Source organism: Austrofundulus limnaeus, unplaced genomic scaffold, assembly GCF_001266775.1.
Source record: "Austrofundulus limnaeus strain Quisiro unplaced genomic scaffold, Austrofundulus_limnaeus-1.0 Scaffold2043, whole genome shotgun sequence".
In the NCBI taxonomy this organism is placed as follows: Eukaryota; Metazoa; Chordata; class Actinopteri; order Cyprinodontiformes; family Rivulidae; genus Austrofundulus; species Austrofundulus limnaeus.
Window position 1 is genome coordinate 18,932 of NW_013954445.1, and position 14,592 is coordinate 33,523.

The window sequence follows — 14,592 nt, forward strand, 5'->3', positions numbered from 1 at the left end:
CCTTTAAAATTACTATAACATTTATGTAGGTAATAAGTGTATGTAAACGCTGAATGTGTTTCTATTATTTTTATTATCTTTTTGTTTTTGACAGTGGGTTGGTGGACGTTTCTCCTTGTGGTCTGCAATTGGAATGGCTATTGCCTTGCATATTGGTATGTACTGTGGAAAAAGAAAAAGCACTGTTTGTTTTAAGACAATAAATCAAAACGGATTTATTAAGCCACTGTGGTGAAGATGCTAAAACGTCTTCATTGTTCTCAGGAGGAAGGAACAAATCTAAGATTCTGGGTTGTGCTGCTCAGGATTCTTTCTCTCAGTCCCACAATTGTGTGCAGAGATAAATGAAGAAATCTGTTCGATACCTGCATCAATAATTCAGTTGGACTGCAGAGCTGGGATGAATTGAGGCACTGCTAAAAAAAAAAATCTGCTAACACTGGTTTCAGCAAAAATGTAGGAGTTGAGCTTTCTGGACCTGATGGAAAGAGATGTTTTGTTTTTGCATTTCTCATCAGGCTTCGACAACTTTGAGAAGCTTCTGTCAGGAGCTCACTGGATGGTACGTACACCAGGATGAGACAGAGGCCTTCACTGCTTGTCTCTGCAAATATAGAATAATTGTTCAAACAGGCCCACTTGTAGTGGAAATACCAACAAGACAAAAAAAGCTGAATTCATTGGTTTTTTCTCTATTGCAGGACAAACACTTCTGTACTGCTCCTCTGGACAAGAACGCTCCTGTCCTGCTGGCTCTACTGGGCATCTGGTACATCGACTTCTTCCATGCTGAGACGCATGCGCTGCTGCCCTATGACCAGTACATGCACCGCTTCACCGCTTACTTCCAACAGGTCTGTCCTCAGGCTGCAGAACTCACAGAACTCTGTGTCAGCTCATAATGTGTATATATTAAAAAGAAAAAGTAGTGCAAGAAAAAAAACAATGAATAAAAYTTGAGTCCCTCGGGAGAGATAATTTACACTGAAAAAGAAGATGCTTCGTTTTGGATCATTTGTCACATTTAAAAGCAAGATGAAGGCCCAGACCAGGGTCTGCAACCAGCGGCTCTTTGAAGCTTTGATTAAAACTGACGAGAAGTTTAGGTTTTTTTTTGTTTCTTAAACAACAGAACAGGCTAGCTTTAGAAAWTTTACTGTCAATTTGTTTGCAAATATGTAATTGATATTACTAATACAAGGGGTGTAATGATTTTGTTTGTTGGCCAATTCACTAATCCAACTTCCACCTTTGTAATCTGATCTTTCTCTCAAAGTATCAGGATATATTGTATCTTTAAGACAAGTTGTTGAGAAGCAATAAAGAGAATGAATTAGACAACAATAAGTATTAGAAAAATAATAYATGTCTCTAGAAAGTTCAGTGGTTTAGTTTTAATTGAATTGGGTATAAACTATATATTTATTTATTGGTTACATGAAAATAATCTTTCATTTTGTCCTAAAGTGTAAAATTAATAATACATTTTAAAATTCACTGTATAGTTTTACTTTTATAATGTCACTCCCACTGGCCAAAAAAGCCTCCCTTCAACAATCTTGAAAGGGCCCACGGACCAGCAGTTGATAATCACGGTTGTAGCACATTTTGTGGCTCCGGACACATTTTATTAATGAGCCAAAGTCAGAAATGGCTGTTTTGATTGCGATGGTTACAGACCTCTGGCCCAGTGATGCAAATCATAATTTAGTGACCATGTGTGATGTCTTACATTTATAACATTTTTTAGGGCGACATGGAATCAAATGGGAAGTACATCACTAAACACGGAGCACGAGTGAACTACCACACTGGGCCGATTGTGTGGGGAGAGCCTGGGACCAACGGGCAGCACGCCTTCTACCAGCTCATCCACCAAGGTACGAACCAAGTGTCTGCTTCAGAAAACACAGAGATTACCAGTGACACCTGTGGAGAATGCARCACTGATTGAGTCTGACATGTCGATGCCAGGAACCAGAATGGTGCCAGCTGACTTCCTGATCCCAGCTCAGACGCAGCACCCCATCAGGGACAACCTGCACCACAAGGTATCGTTGGCTTCTGTCGTTGTCGTGAAAACTTCAAGACATTTAGAGTGTAATGATGCAAAGGGAAATTTACATACCCATCTCCATCTTATCCCACACTCCTGCCTAATAAAGCAATTAGAAACTGACAGCTTTTTGAGGAGACAGATATGAAACTAAACATTTTGCCACTCTGTGTCTGAATGTCCAACGTGGTTTTAGATCCTGCTGGCCAACTTCCTGGCTCAGACTGAAGCCTTGATGAAGGGTAAGACCACAGAGGAGGCCAAGAAGGAGCTGGAGGCAAGTGGGCTGAGCGGGGAACCTCTGGAGAAACTCCTACCACACAAGGTAAAGTTATAATAAAAAATGTATGATTTTTTTTTCACTAACTGGAATGAACCTTCTGAAGATGTTTTTAGAGGATTTGTTTGATCTGATGGTTCTTGCACAAAATGTGCCGGCAGCTTTCAGCTCAGAGATGGTGCCCTCTAGTGACCATGAATGCACCATGTGGACTCTGCTCTGTGATGAAGGTTTACAGAAACATTAAGTTTATTATGTTACSTTTGTACTTCATCAATGCAGGTATTCCAAGGAAACCGACCAACAAACTCAATCATCTTTAAGAAATTAACACCTTACACTCTGGGAGCGCTCATAGGTGAGACTCAGTGACAGCACTGGCACCATTTTCATTTTATCATTAGTAGAATATCTAACWTCTGGTTTTATACCATTTATGTTTATGGTGCTACATTTTTAAAAAAATCTCCTACAGCAATATTTTCCCATGTCTCAAAAAGCAGTTTTTAATTAGCCAAGAGCTAAAATTAGCAAACAATTGCTGAAAGCATTTAAATTGCTTCTAAAAGTCCAAAATGTAGGAAGACATCAGTGAGAAGTAGCAAAAAATGAACTAAAAGCAAATTATAGGAAAGGTCTATCTAAAAGCTAAATACAGCAAAAGACTTGCTAAAAGGAGCAAAAGTTTAGCAAAAAACTTAAATGTGTCAAAAGACTAGCTGGGAGCTAAAAGTAGCAAAAGTAAATGTAGTAAAAAGCTGGTTTAAAGCTATTTTTTMTTTTTTAAGCTAACTAAACTAAAAGTAGCAAAAGGTTAACTAAAACCTAAAAGTRTCCAAAGCCTAACTAGAAATAACAGAGGGCTAACATAAGAAAGAAGTGCTGGTTAAAAAATATAACTAGGTAGAACCTAAAACTAGTAAAAGACTAGTACAAAGTAGCCGAAAGGTAGCTAAAAGCTAAAAGAAAAAAGTGGCTCAAGAAGTCAAAACCAGAGCAACTACGCTGAAGTAAATCTCAAAGAGAGCAATGTTTTTAAGGGAATTGAGGAGATTTTATTGTATTTCTACAAGGATAGGCTACTATCTGTAAATAAACCTAAAGTCACAGCACTAATGAACTGAATGTGCTGAACGTTTTGACTTGTGGATGGCTAAAAGTGCATAAAGTATGCAGTAGTCAGACTKCCAAAAAAATATGTGGAAAACAAGAACAGGAATGCCCAATATCAGCAGTCAAACAATTACAAACAGCAAATTTTATTCTGTTTTAAAAGTTTGCATATTAATGATTGTTGCAGACCTTTAGCTGCAGCATCAGAGCTGTGCTAAACTGGTGAAACATCCAGACAGGGTTTAGTGAGGACATTGAAGACTGTTGCGTAGTAACAGTGGGTTTGAACCAGCACTGCCAAGCTGAGCAAACATAATACTGTATATTGCATTAAGAGCAGCCCTGAATACTGCCTTGAAAAATATTATTGTCAGAAAATGAACAGCCACCTGAGGCTTATTCTCATTTAGTTGTTGCTACATGAACTATTTTGTGTTTTGCAGCAATGTATGAGCACAAGATCTTTGTGCAGGGTGTAATGTGGGAGATCAACAGCTTTGATCAGTGGGGGTAAGTCTATTTATTTAACAGTGTTTGCTCTAAAATGGTTTTAGGAGATATAAGTAAGTATTTATACTTCTGAAAGCAGTAAGAGGAGATCAACTCTCCCTCCTTATTTTTGCTCCTGTGCACCATCAGGGTTGAACTGGGTAAGCAGCTTGCAAAAAAGATCGAGCCAGAGCTGAAGGATACCGCAGAGGTCCACTCCCACGACTCGTCCACCAACGGACTCATCAACTTCCTCAAGAAGAATTTTGCCTGAGTTGAAGCAGCCCAATTATCTCCACTTTACTGCCCGTCATCATCCGTCTCCTCCTCGGCTCAGGATGTGCCTGGGCAGGAGTCTGGCAGGGAGGCAGGCTGGTCACTCCCACGCAGCCGAGCTGAAGCATGTGTGTGCTCTCATCATGAATTTATCAGCACTGTTCGCAGCTCTGAGGGGGGTTTAACTCCCAGCTGTGAGGGGACATCTTTTCTTTCCTCGCATTAGATTGTTGTGTCAGACTGGTGTGAAGCTCTTTCTCTGTCTGTTGTTAGAAGAYGGTTTGTTTCTGAAATAAATCCTGGATCAGTTCACCAGTTTTACTCAGACTCTTCAGTGTTCTCCTTCTAATGAGCCAGAACAAATCAATGAATTAATATAATTTTAAAAACCTGCTCATCACTAGATGGCGTCAGAGTGCCAGCTTAGTCAATTTGCAGCAACTCCAACCTCCCAGAAATGACCATTTATTGGAACAAAATGTCAAAGGTCAATTCATTTGTACTGCATTCTTCCCTCACCGCACGTCCCCAGACTCAGCAGCATCCATTTACAGAGAAAAAACAAACAGCAACAGCATCTGGACCTCATGGACACGAAACATCACTGAAGGGACGTTTTATTCAAAAACACGTGTTCAACTTCCTATAGAGTCTGTCTGTTAGCAAAATATCTCATGAAATGCTGGACAAAACTGAATGAAACTCTCAGAAATCAATCACTGGGTCGACATCTGTAACTAATTATCTTTAAGAGTCAAAGCAATCCAAGATGGCCGCTACAGTCAAATGAATTGAGAAAGCACATCAATAGCTATAACTCAACCAATTTTACACATACTGGTCTAAAACTTGGTGTGGTAGTAGCTGAGAATGGTCCAAACACATACTCTGAGCCGTACACATATTGCATGAAACTTTGACAAAAAGTGTTTGCATCAAACTCACCTGTTAGCAAAATATCTCATGAATCTGAGCCAGTCATAATGAAACTCCCAGGAAGTAATTATGGGCTGTACATTTAAAACACATTTGCATTGGAGTCAGCCCAATTCAAGATGGCCGCTGATCAATGGTGGGCAGCACTAATCTAAAAACGAGTTCCACCAGCCCTAAAACACGAACTCAAATATTTAGGTCCCCTAATTCTAAAGCATTGAAATTTTTAGCAACAGCTAATTCTAAAACACTAAAATAACCCAGTCAACCCATGATTATTCCTCAACAGACAACATGAGTCACATACTGTTATGTTGCTCTCATAATACTTATTATTGACATTCCACAGCTGTATCTGGGTTCATATATTCAGTGGATAAGTGACACACATATGAACAAAATGTGACAGTTTTCACCGTCATCTGTTAACAAAAATGTTGATCAATAACATTTATARACCTCAGTTAGTGCTTCTAAATTTAACCTATTAATTTAGCAAGTGCTAATGCACTAAAAAAATTTGAAATTAGCAAAATCCCAAAAGCACTAATCAGGAAATTAGTTCCCCTATTAGTGCTTTAGTGCTTTAGGGGAGCTGTGCCCACCACTGCTGTTGATACTAATCATCCATCACTAACACAAAAATAGGAACTCTTACAGATATTCAGCTAAAATTTGACACACACACACAGTGAGCATGACAACATCTTGCAAGATCACATAAGATGACATCACACATGACGCCATTAAGATTTGACCAAAACTTATTGATTCTGTCCTTTCTGAGCATCAGATGATTTTGGTTTGAGACGTGAAAGGCRGTGGGYGACACGCCTTCCTCCAAGGCTCAGCAGGGCCTTTGTTGGACTGTTTCAGACTCTTCCAGCCCTTCTGCTGGGTACAAGTACAGAGCGTTGCACGAGGACAAACACAAAGTTAAAAAGGAAACCGCAGACCCCCAGATGCTGCCGGGTTTTCATTGCTGTTGCCAGGCAACACTACATCACTTCAATCCAACGTCCTCTGCTTTGTCTGTAGCTCTGAAACTAAAAAATAAAAAACTAAAGATCTCCCTTCTTGTGAGTTATCAGTGCAACGGTGTTCACTGCTACGTGTTGACGGTAACCTGCTTCACAGGGGTGTCTGTGTTGCGTTAAAGGAGGTCGACGCGAGGGAAACCTCAAAGCATGAAAGCACGTTCGCCGCTCGGAGTGCGTTCCTGAGATGTTTGTAGAACAATGCAGCTGCTGCRTACTTTCACATTCCTCCTCTCTGTCTGTTAGTCAGGAACTTCCTTTTCCTTCAGGCCTCTCTCGTCTCTTCCTCCTGGTCCATCCCTGCTCCAGTGAGGTAACCCTCTGCCTGTTACTGACCCTACAGGTCAGGCAGGGCTGGAGTGGAGTTTTGGACTCATCTGAATGTAAATGCATGTTTTTGCCCCGTTATTCGACACTTTAATGTTGATGATGAGCTGCAGTGCTGGAAGCAGCCGGAGGGTCARCATCCCTGCATGTTAAAAAATTTTTTTAAAAAGGCTTTGAAAAGTCAGCTTCAGAGCAGCAGCGTGTTATGCAGTTCTGTACTGTAGCTATAGTTGTGTGTTTTTTTTTTAATTCCCCTCATGAACTTTATCAGAACTCTTCATGAATTCAGCCCCGCCCTCTCAGAATCCTTCAGGGAACGTTTTTCTGTTGGGCTAAAATGTTCGCCTCGCAAAACCAGTAATCAGAGTCTGAGGCTGCCGTCGACAGCAGTGACAGAAAAACCCTGGAGGATGTTCAAAAAAWAAAAAAAAMAAAAAAAAAAAACAAGAAGCCATCATGTCAAGCCCAGTTCCATTTTTCCCACGACTACAGGAGTTATAAAAAGCTTTAGTTAAGCATGTGGGCAGAGGCAGGCCTGATGGAGCTCGAGAGGCCTTCGGCTGTTACCCCTGAATTTTCTGCACATCCCCAAAAACTGGTTTAATGCAGAGACAATTTCTTGCATATTTTAACCTGAAATCTCCAACAGCCTCCTCACGCATATGCTTCTAAAAGGAAAAATCTAAGCAATGAGGAGCAGCTACTATAAAATGATATTGAAAGAAAAATGCCACATTTTAGTGTTTAAGAAATATTTTCCTTCATGTTTTTTCTGCTCAATCAGAAGATTGCTTTTTTTTCTATTTTGCATCCTAAGTGTTTGAGACTTTTCATCTTTACAGCTTCTTCTGAATCTGTAACTGACCAACATCTGGCTCTTATCAGCATCACAATATAAATATATTTTAACTCCCACACTGGCTCCTGCTTTTGCTGGAAAAAAAAAAACAATACATCATGATCCCAGCTGTGCCTCACTTTTATTTTTTTATGCTTCTCGTTTTAATCAGATTTGATGGCAGGCTGTGAGTTTTTGTCACGTTTGTAACAAAGCTGTGGTGGAAGAAAGATTTTAACGCAGGTTACTCAGTTCAGCTTCATTGAAATAAAGCCGTATTAAAAAGTGAATCATTCACTTCTGACATTATTTATGAAGAAAATGTGTTGTTTTTCATAGTCACAAAATTGAGTTTACTTCAGTAACTTAACCTTGCAGYAGTTCTTTGTGATTAATAGACAAATATGTATAATTAGTGTTGTATCTTGTAACTCTGGTGTTTAATGTAGTCCAGCCTCTAGGATAAATCTACAAGACCTAAAACCTGAATGTTGGATTTTATATCTTCTATAACGGAGCTAAGAAGCATGATTAACTTTCATGGTATCAAACTCCACACMTTCAGATTATGAATGTGTAGCTGACCTGTTTTAAACATGAAGTTCTAAACTCAAGTCTCATTTAAGATAGATGACATAATCTGGGTTATTTTCTCCACTCTCAGAAATAAAACAGTGTTTTGAGAAGCTGGAAAATGTGATTAAAATCATTGTTGCAGAAAACAAATTCAGTGACTCATTCATAGTTCGTTTTTCACTGGTATTTTGATGCTTTGCCTAGTTTTTTCTCCCAAAGATGTGAGAAAATTTAACACATAACCCTGACTTCTATTCGTTTCTACAGCCTAACTCTGATCCCTTACCCTAAACTTACCTCTGACTTACAAATGACGGTTTTTCCATTGTGTGGACCAGGCGAATRTCCATATAATGACAAAATGTCCTCATAAACGTGTCAAAATATGTCCATATACCAATAGGAAGACACGCACACACACAAACACAGAGGTCGTCTACAGAAAGGGCCAAAGTCGTCTATAGATTCTGAGACGTCTGAGGTCCTTCAACGTCTCCCAGATGATGCTCAGGATCTTCAATGAGTCTGTGGTGGTGAGTGCCATCCTGTTGCATGCTGGGGGAGCAGACTGAGGGTAGCAGATGCCAACAGACTCAACAAACTGATTCATGAAGCTGGTGGTGTTGTGGGAATAGAACCGGACTCCCTGACAGCAGTGTCTGAGAGGAGGATGCTGGCAAAGCTGCGGGGAATCATCCCAATCATACCATCCTCTCTACAACACAGAGATGAGTCACAGAAGTGAGGTCGTTCCTACCAGTGGTCATCAAACTCTATAACTCCTCCCTAAACATGTGAAACTAGATCATCTGTACATTAATACAACTGTACATTTTTTTTATTTTTAGTCTTTGATATTTAATTTACTGTATTTTATCCATGACACTCACTAAACATGTGCAATATACCAAACATTATCTCTTGTTACATGCTGTACACATTTTCTTAATATTTCTATTATGTTTTGTGTACATTGCTTATGCGTACATAAGTGTGTTTATTTTGTAATCCTGGGTGTTTATGCTTATTTTATTCTAGTGTGCTTATCTCTTTCTTTTCACATTTCTCCGATCTGAACGGTTGCAGCTGTAATACCTGTAATTTCCCTCGGGGATCAATAAAGTATTCTGATTCTGACATTTATTGTGTTTTGCTATCTTCACAGAGACTTTGAGTTGACTTCCATTCATTTTTCATTCATTTCTACAGCCACGCCCAGGACACACCTGAACCTAATCGCCAACCCCAAAACAGCAGTTAAACTTATCGGGCCACAGGGTTTTGGGCCACATGAGGAGCAGTGGGTCCTTAAATATTATCATCTGCCTTTTGTCTTTGAGAACAAGCAAAAATAAATAAAAAACAGTAAACAGTGTGATAGAAAATATTTCATGTGTGTGTGGTATCCAGAACAACCAGCACATTGCTTCTGTGAGATGCTATGTGTGTTTTATAATAAAATCTTGGTTGTTGTTGTTTTTTTTTTTGATACACCCAGCCTGAACACACTAGAGTAAATATTTCAGTGCTTACAAGATAAAACTTTGTCACACAAATAAGAGTAAAGAGATCATTCTAAATGTGACTCAAAACTTGCTGCCATTATAAAGGTTTACTTCCCATTTTCTGTCCTTTAAATCTCTTCTCCAGGTGATTCTTTAAATGTTCTTCATGAAGATGCTGAAACCTGAAGGTGGGGGGATTTCCCACAATGCTTTTGTGGAGTGTTACTCCTTCCATCAACAGCAGAATAGTAAAAGACTAAAGGCTAAAGTTTATTTTAATACAGGGAGGGGCCCAGCCCAGAGATTTGCTGTGAATGAGGTAATCCAGGCATATTTTACACTCATTTCCTGGCGGTAGATGGACCTGTGTGTGTGTTTGAGCTTCAGGAAAGGTGTTCTTGGTTTCCTTTTGTCCGGCACAACAGAGCTCACCTCACAGCAGATCGTCCCTGGGGGCTTCGCACTCCCTCCGCTTGAACACAAACACACATGTGTACACACACTCACACACACACACAGAGCTCCCTGAGTCACAGGGTGGAACCCTCACCTACATAAAGGGTGCTTTGTGCCCCGACTCATAGAGCTGTCAACCAACACCGGCGAGCTGCTCACAGTGGACGCCACTGTTCTGCTCACAGGAGAGCTGGGCAGACTGAGCTTTCATGTGCAGATACAGAAAGCGAATCACACGTCTGCTGGAAGCTGCACATCAGGCTCATAAATACAGCTGGCATCGGGTAAATTCAAATTTGAGACTCCAAGAGTAAGACTGTCTTAACCTGCCTTTAAAAAGGTTGAAGTTGCGTGGCTGGATGTGACTTTTTAAAACACATATTTTACCTCTTTGTAGTGTCGTAGTGAAAGTATGTTACCACTACTGAGTTTATGGTAGGACATCAAAACATAAAGTAAAAAAAAAAAAAAACTTTGCCAAACAACTCCCGAGAAACTCAGACATATTTTGTTATGTTGAAAGATGGAGGGGCTGTATCAGGTGGGGGACATGCAGGATGTCACTGATGTATTTTGGTTACATCAGTCCGTTGTGACACCTGAACGCCTCACATGCTGGGGCTGTTGCACAATCTCACCCCCATCCAGCAAAGACAMTGTTTTTACAAGAGACCTTCTGTGTTTGGACTGACAATCCAGCAACTACCTGATAACACCACTGTTCTGTCACTGATATTACTCAACACTGGTCTTCATGTTTGCCAAATAACAACCAGACCATCCTGGTGTAACTTCTTAACTTTCTAATTTTCAATTCAATTCAATTCAGTTTATTTATACAGCGCCAAGTCACAACGTTGTCTCAGGGCACTGTACATGAAAAAAAAAGAACAATCTAAAGAAGAAACCAGCAGGCTGCGTTGAATCACTTCATCACAGTCTCCCATCCTGAGCAAACAGTGGAGAGGAAAAACTCCCTGCTAATCAGGAAGAAACCTCCAGCAGAACCAGGCTCAGGACAGGCGGCCATCTGCCTCGWCCGGCTGGTTGGAGGACAGGAAAGAGACACAGGCAAACACAGAAGACTGGTCCAGGTGAACCTTCCTCTGGAAAAGAGACAAAAAGAAAAAACATGTTATTGATAGAAATAATTACAATAAACATGTAGAGAAGAGAGACTAAAGACAACAGCAGAGTGAGAAAATGTGCTCAGTTTGTGCTCCAGCAGTCTAAGTCTATAGCAGCAGAAATGAAGAATAATTCAGGAAACGTAAGTCTAACTATAGGATTTATCAAAAAGGAAAGTCTTCAGTCTAATCTTAAAAGTAGACAGAGTGTCAGCCTCATGGACAGAAACTGGAAGTTGGTTCCACAAGAGAGGAGCTTGATAACTGAAAGCTCTGCCTCCTATTCTACGTTTAGAAACTCGAGGAACCACAAGTAAACCTGCAGTCTGAGAGCGGAGTGCTCTGTTAGGAAAGTATGGAACAATAAGATGTTTAATATATGATGGAGCTTGGTTGTTAAGAGCTTTGTATGTTAGGAGTAATATTTTAAATTCTATTCTGAACTTGACAGGGAGCCAGTGGAGAGAAGCTAAAACTGGAGAAATATGATCTCTCCTTCCAACTCTCATTAAAACTCTAGCAGCAGCATTCTGGACCAACTGAAGACTTCTTAAAGAGTTTTTTGGATGCCCAGATAATAAAGAATTACAATAATCCAGTCTAGACATGATAAATGCATGAATCAGCTTTTCTGCATCATTTTTGGACAAAATGTTTCTAATTTTAGTGATATTATGCAGGTGGAAGAAGGCGGTCCTGGTTAACATTTTTGATGTGGGGTTAAAGGACATGTCCTGATCAAAAATAACACCAAGTTTCTTTACATTTGAACTGGAGGCCAGATTAATGCCATCCAGAGGAGGTGAAAGGCTACAAAGTTGATCCCTAAGATGTTCAGGTCCAAAAACCATAACCTTTGTCTTATCTGAGTTTAGAAGTGGAAAGTTAAGAGTCATCCATGTTTTTATGTTGTTAATACATGCTTGTAGTTTAAGTAACTGGTTGGATTCATCAGGTTTCATGGATAAATATAACTACCATCAGCATAACAATGGAAATTTATCCCATGTGGATTAATAATTTTACCTAAAGGAAGCATATATAAAGTAAAGAGGATTTGTCCAAGCACTGAACCCTGAGGAACCCCATAACTAACTCTGGTGTGAGAAGATTCATTATTAATATTAACAATCTGAAATCTATCAGTTAAATAAGACTCAAACCATTTTAGAGCTGTTCCTGTAATCCCAATATCAAGTTCAAGTCTATGTAATATAATATTATGATCAATTGTATCAAATGCAGCACTGAGATCTAACAGGACAAGAATGGACACAAGTCCACTGTCTGAGGTCATGAGAATATCATTAGTAACTTTAACCAGTGCTGTTTCTGTGCCATGATGAGCTCTAAACCCTGACTGAAACTCTTCATATAGATTATTTCAATCCAGATGTTCACGTAGTTGATTTGCAACTATTTTCTCAAGAACTGTTGAGATGAATGGGAGATTAGATATAGGTCTGTAGTTGGGCAGAACTCCTGAATCAAGATGAGGTTTCTTAAGTAAAGGTTTAATTACAGCAACCTTAAAGCTCTGTGGCACATAACCATTCATTAAAGATAAATTAAGTACATCTAAAATATAAATATTAATTAAGGGAAATGCTTCTTTGAACAGTCTGGTTAGGATGGGATCCAGCAGACATGTTGATGGTTTGGATGAAGCTATTATTTTAGATAATTCAGAGAGCTCAACAGGACAAAAACTGTCCAGACATAAATCAGGTTCTAGTGACACTAAAGCTGCCTCATCTGACAGAGAATCAGAGACAGTAGCAGGAAGTTTGGCAAGAATTTTATTCATTATTAAAATTATTTTATCTATAAAGAATCTGATGAAGTCATCACTACTTAGAGTTGTATGGATACATGGCTCAACAGAGATAGGACTTTTCATTAGTCTAGCTACAATACTGAACAGAAACCTAGGATTGTTTTTATTATCTTCTATTAAGGATTAATAATATACAGTTCTAGCTTTACGAAGGGCTTTCTTATATGTTAGCAGGCTTTCTCTCCAGGTTAAATAAGATTATTCTATGTTAGTGGAGCGCCATTTTCTCTCCAGTTTTCTAGATGCCTGCTTTAAAGAACATAACTCTGAATTAAACCGAGGAGTCGGCWTCCTCCRATCGATGACTTTCTTTTTTAATGGAGCAATTTCATCAAGAGAACTTTGCATTAAAGTTGTAATATTATCAACAAGACCAAGTTACTGTTCTCTGTTACATTATTCTGTAGGACAGAGGAAAATAAAGATGGAAGAGACTCTTTAAATTTAGATACAGCATTCTCTGATAAACATCTACTACGTATAATGAAATTTACTCTCTGTAGCTATAAAGTCAGCCAATGTAAACTCAAAGGTTACTAGACATGGGTTTTTACAATGTAACAAGTGTGCATTGCCTTGTAGCATGCCATTGCCTGCAGCTTGAACTGTGACCAAGTTGAAATGTGTTTGCTAATCAAGTACCCGCTTGTGCCTGCCAAGTCAGCAGTTTTTTGTAATGAGGGTAATTGTGTGAGAATATGACAATTAGAAAATATGTAGTTGTAATGAAACATTATGATTATGGCTGGGATTGAACCCTGATCTCCCGCTTGAAAGCCCATAGTGTTCACCATGAGACTATAGGAGCTGTTCCAGTAAGCTCTCCCAGTGTTAAGTTTGTATGTGTGCTGAAAGAGGCCAAATTGCTAATGCAATTGTTGACACTAAACTGCAATATATTACAACAATAAAGGAATATTAGGACAATATTATAGTGAAATATCAAAATACAGTCATGTTTGTATTGTAAACACTGAACTACTGAGTTTAAATATTATTAAACTATGGTGCAGTACTGAGTAGATACAGCATGGGGCAGTATTGGACTAATGCAAGGCACCATTGACTCCCATTATTTGATTTTAAACATTAATATTTCAAAAACTATAAGTTGTACAGGCACCAAAAGGCATAGCAATCATTTGGCACAGGAGMWTTACAGATATAAATTACAATGGCAKCTYTAGGACAAAGTATGCAGGAGGAGAAGCGTGCCAAAGTGGAGATGACTTGGATGGGAAACGAATCACAATAGTGTGCATTGCATTGGCAATGCACACTGATTACAAAACGGTCAGAGAGAACAGGATTGTGAGGATATATCATTAAGTTCTTACTCTCTATACCATACGTCAGATCAAGAGTGTGATGAAGAGAGTGAGTAGGTCTGTGAACATTTTGAGTAAAACCAATTGACCCAATTAGATTACTAAAAGCTATATTTAAGCTATCACTTTCACTATCAACATGACTGTTAAAATCTCCCAATATTATAATTTTATCAGTTTTTTTTTTTTAACAAATCAGTCGGAAAATCTGAGAACTCTGATAAAAACTGAGAATTAGGGCCTGGAGGACGATAAATGACAACAAGTAGTAGAGGTTTTTCTGATTTCCAATTTGGGTGAGAAAGACTGAGGGACAAAGACTCAAACAAATTATAACTAATATTAGTGTAGCGGCTAAAATCCTATATTTTAGGCTACTGGTGGTTGTTCTTGAAAGGCATTGGTTTTACG

At 39.1% G+C, this 14,592-nt stretch overlaps 1 protein-coding gene across 1 annotated transcript in view; it reads left to right on the forward strand.

The window, feature by feature from the left end:
* The window catches only part of LOC106536940 (glucose-6-phosphate isomerase), a gene marked incomplete at its 5' end in the record, with an annotated part of 8,590 nt that extends 4,055 nt beyond the window's left edge, over positions 1-4,535 (forward strand). Inside the window, 9 exon segments of the mRNA XM_014034303.1 lie at positions 95-155; positions 519-562; positions 702-854; positions 1,751-1,880; positions 1,975-2,051; positions 2,253-2,381; positions 2,619-2,694; positions 3,893-3,959; positions 4,089-4,535. Coding sequence (XP_013889757.1) covers positions 95-155; positions 519-562; positions 702-854; positions 1,751-1,880; positions 1,975-2,051; positions 2,253-2,381; positions 2,619-2,694; positions 3,893-3,959; positions 4,089-4,212 — 861 coding nt within the window. The 3' untranslated portion in view covers positions 4,213-4,535.
* Positions 4,536-14,592: the final 10,057 nt, after the last annotated feature.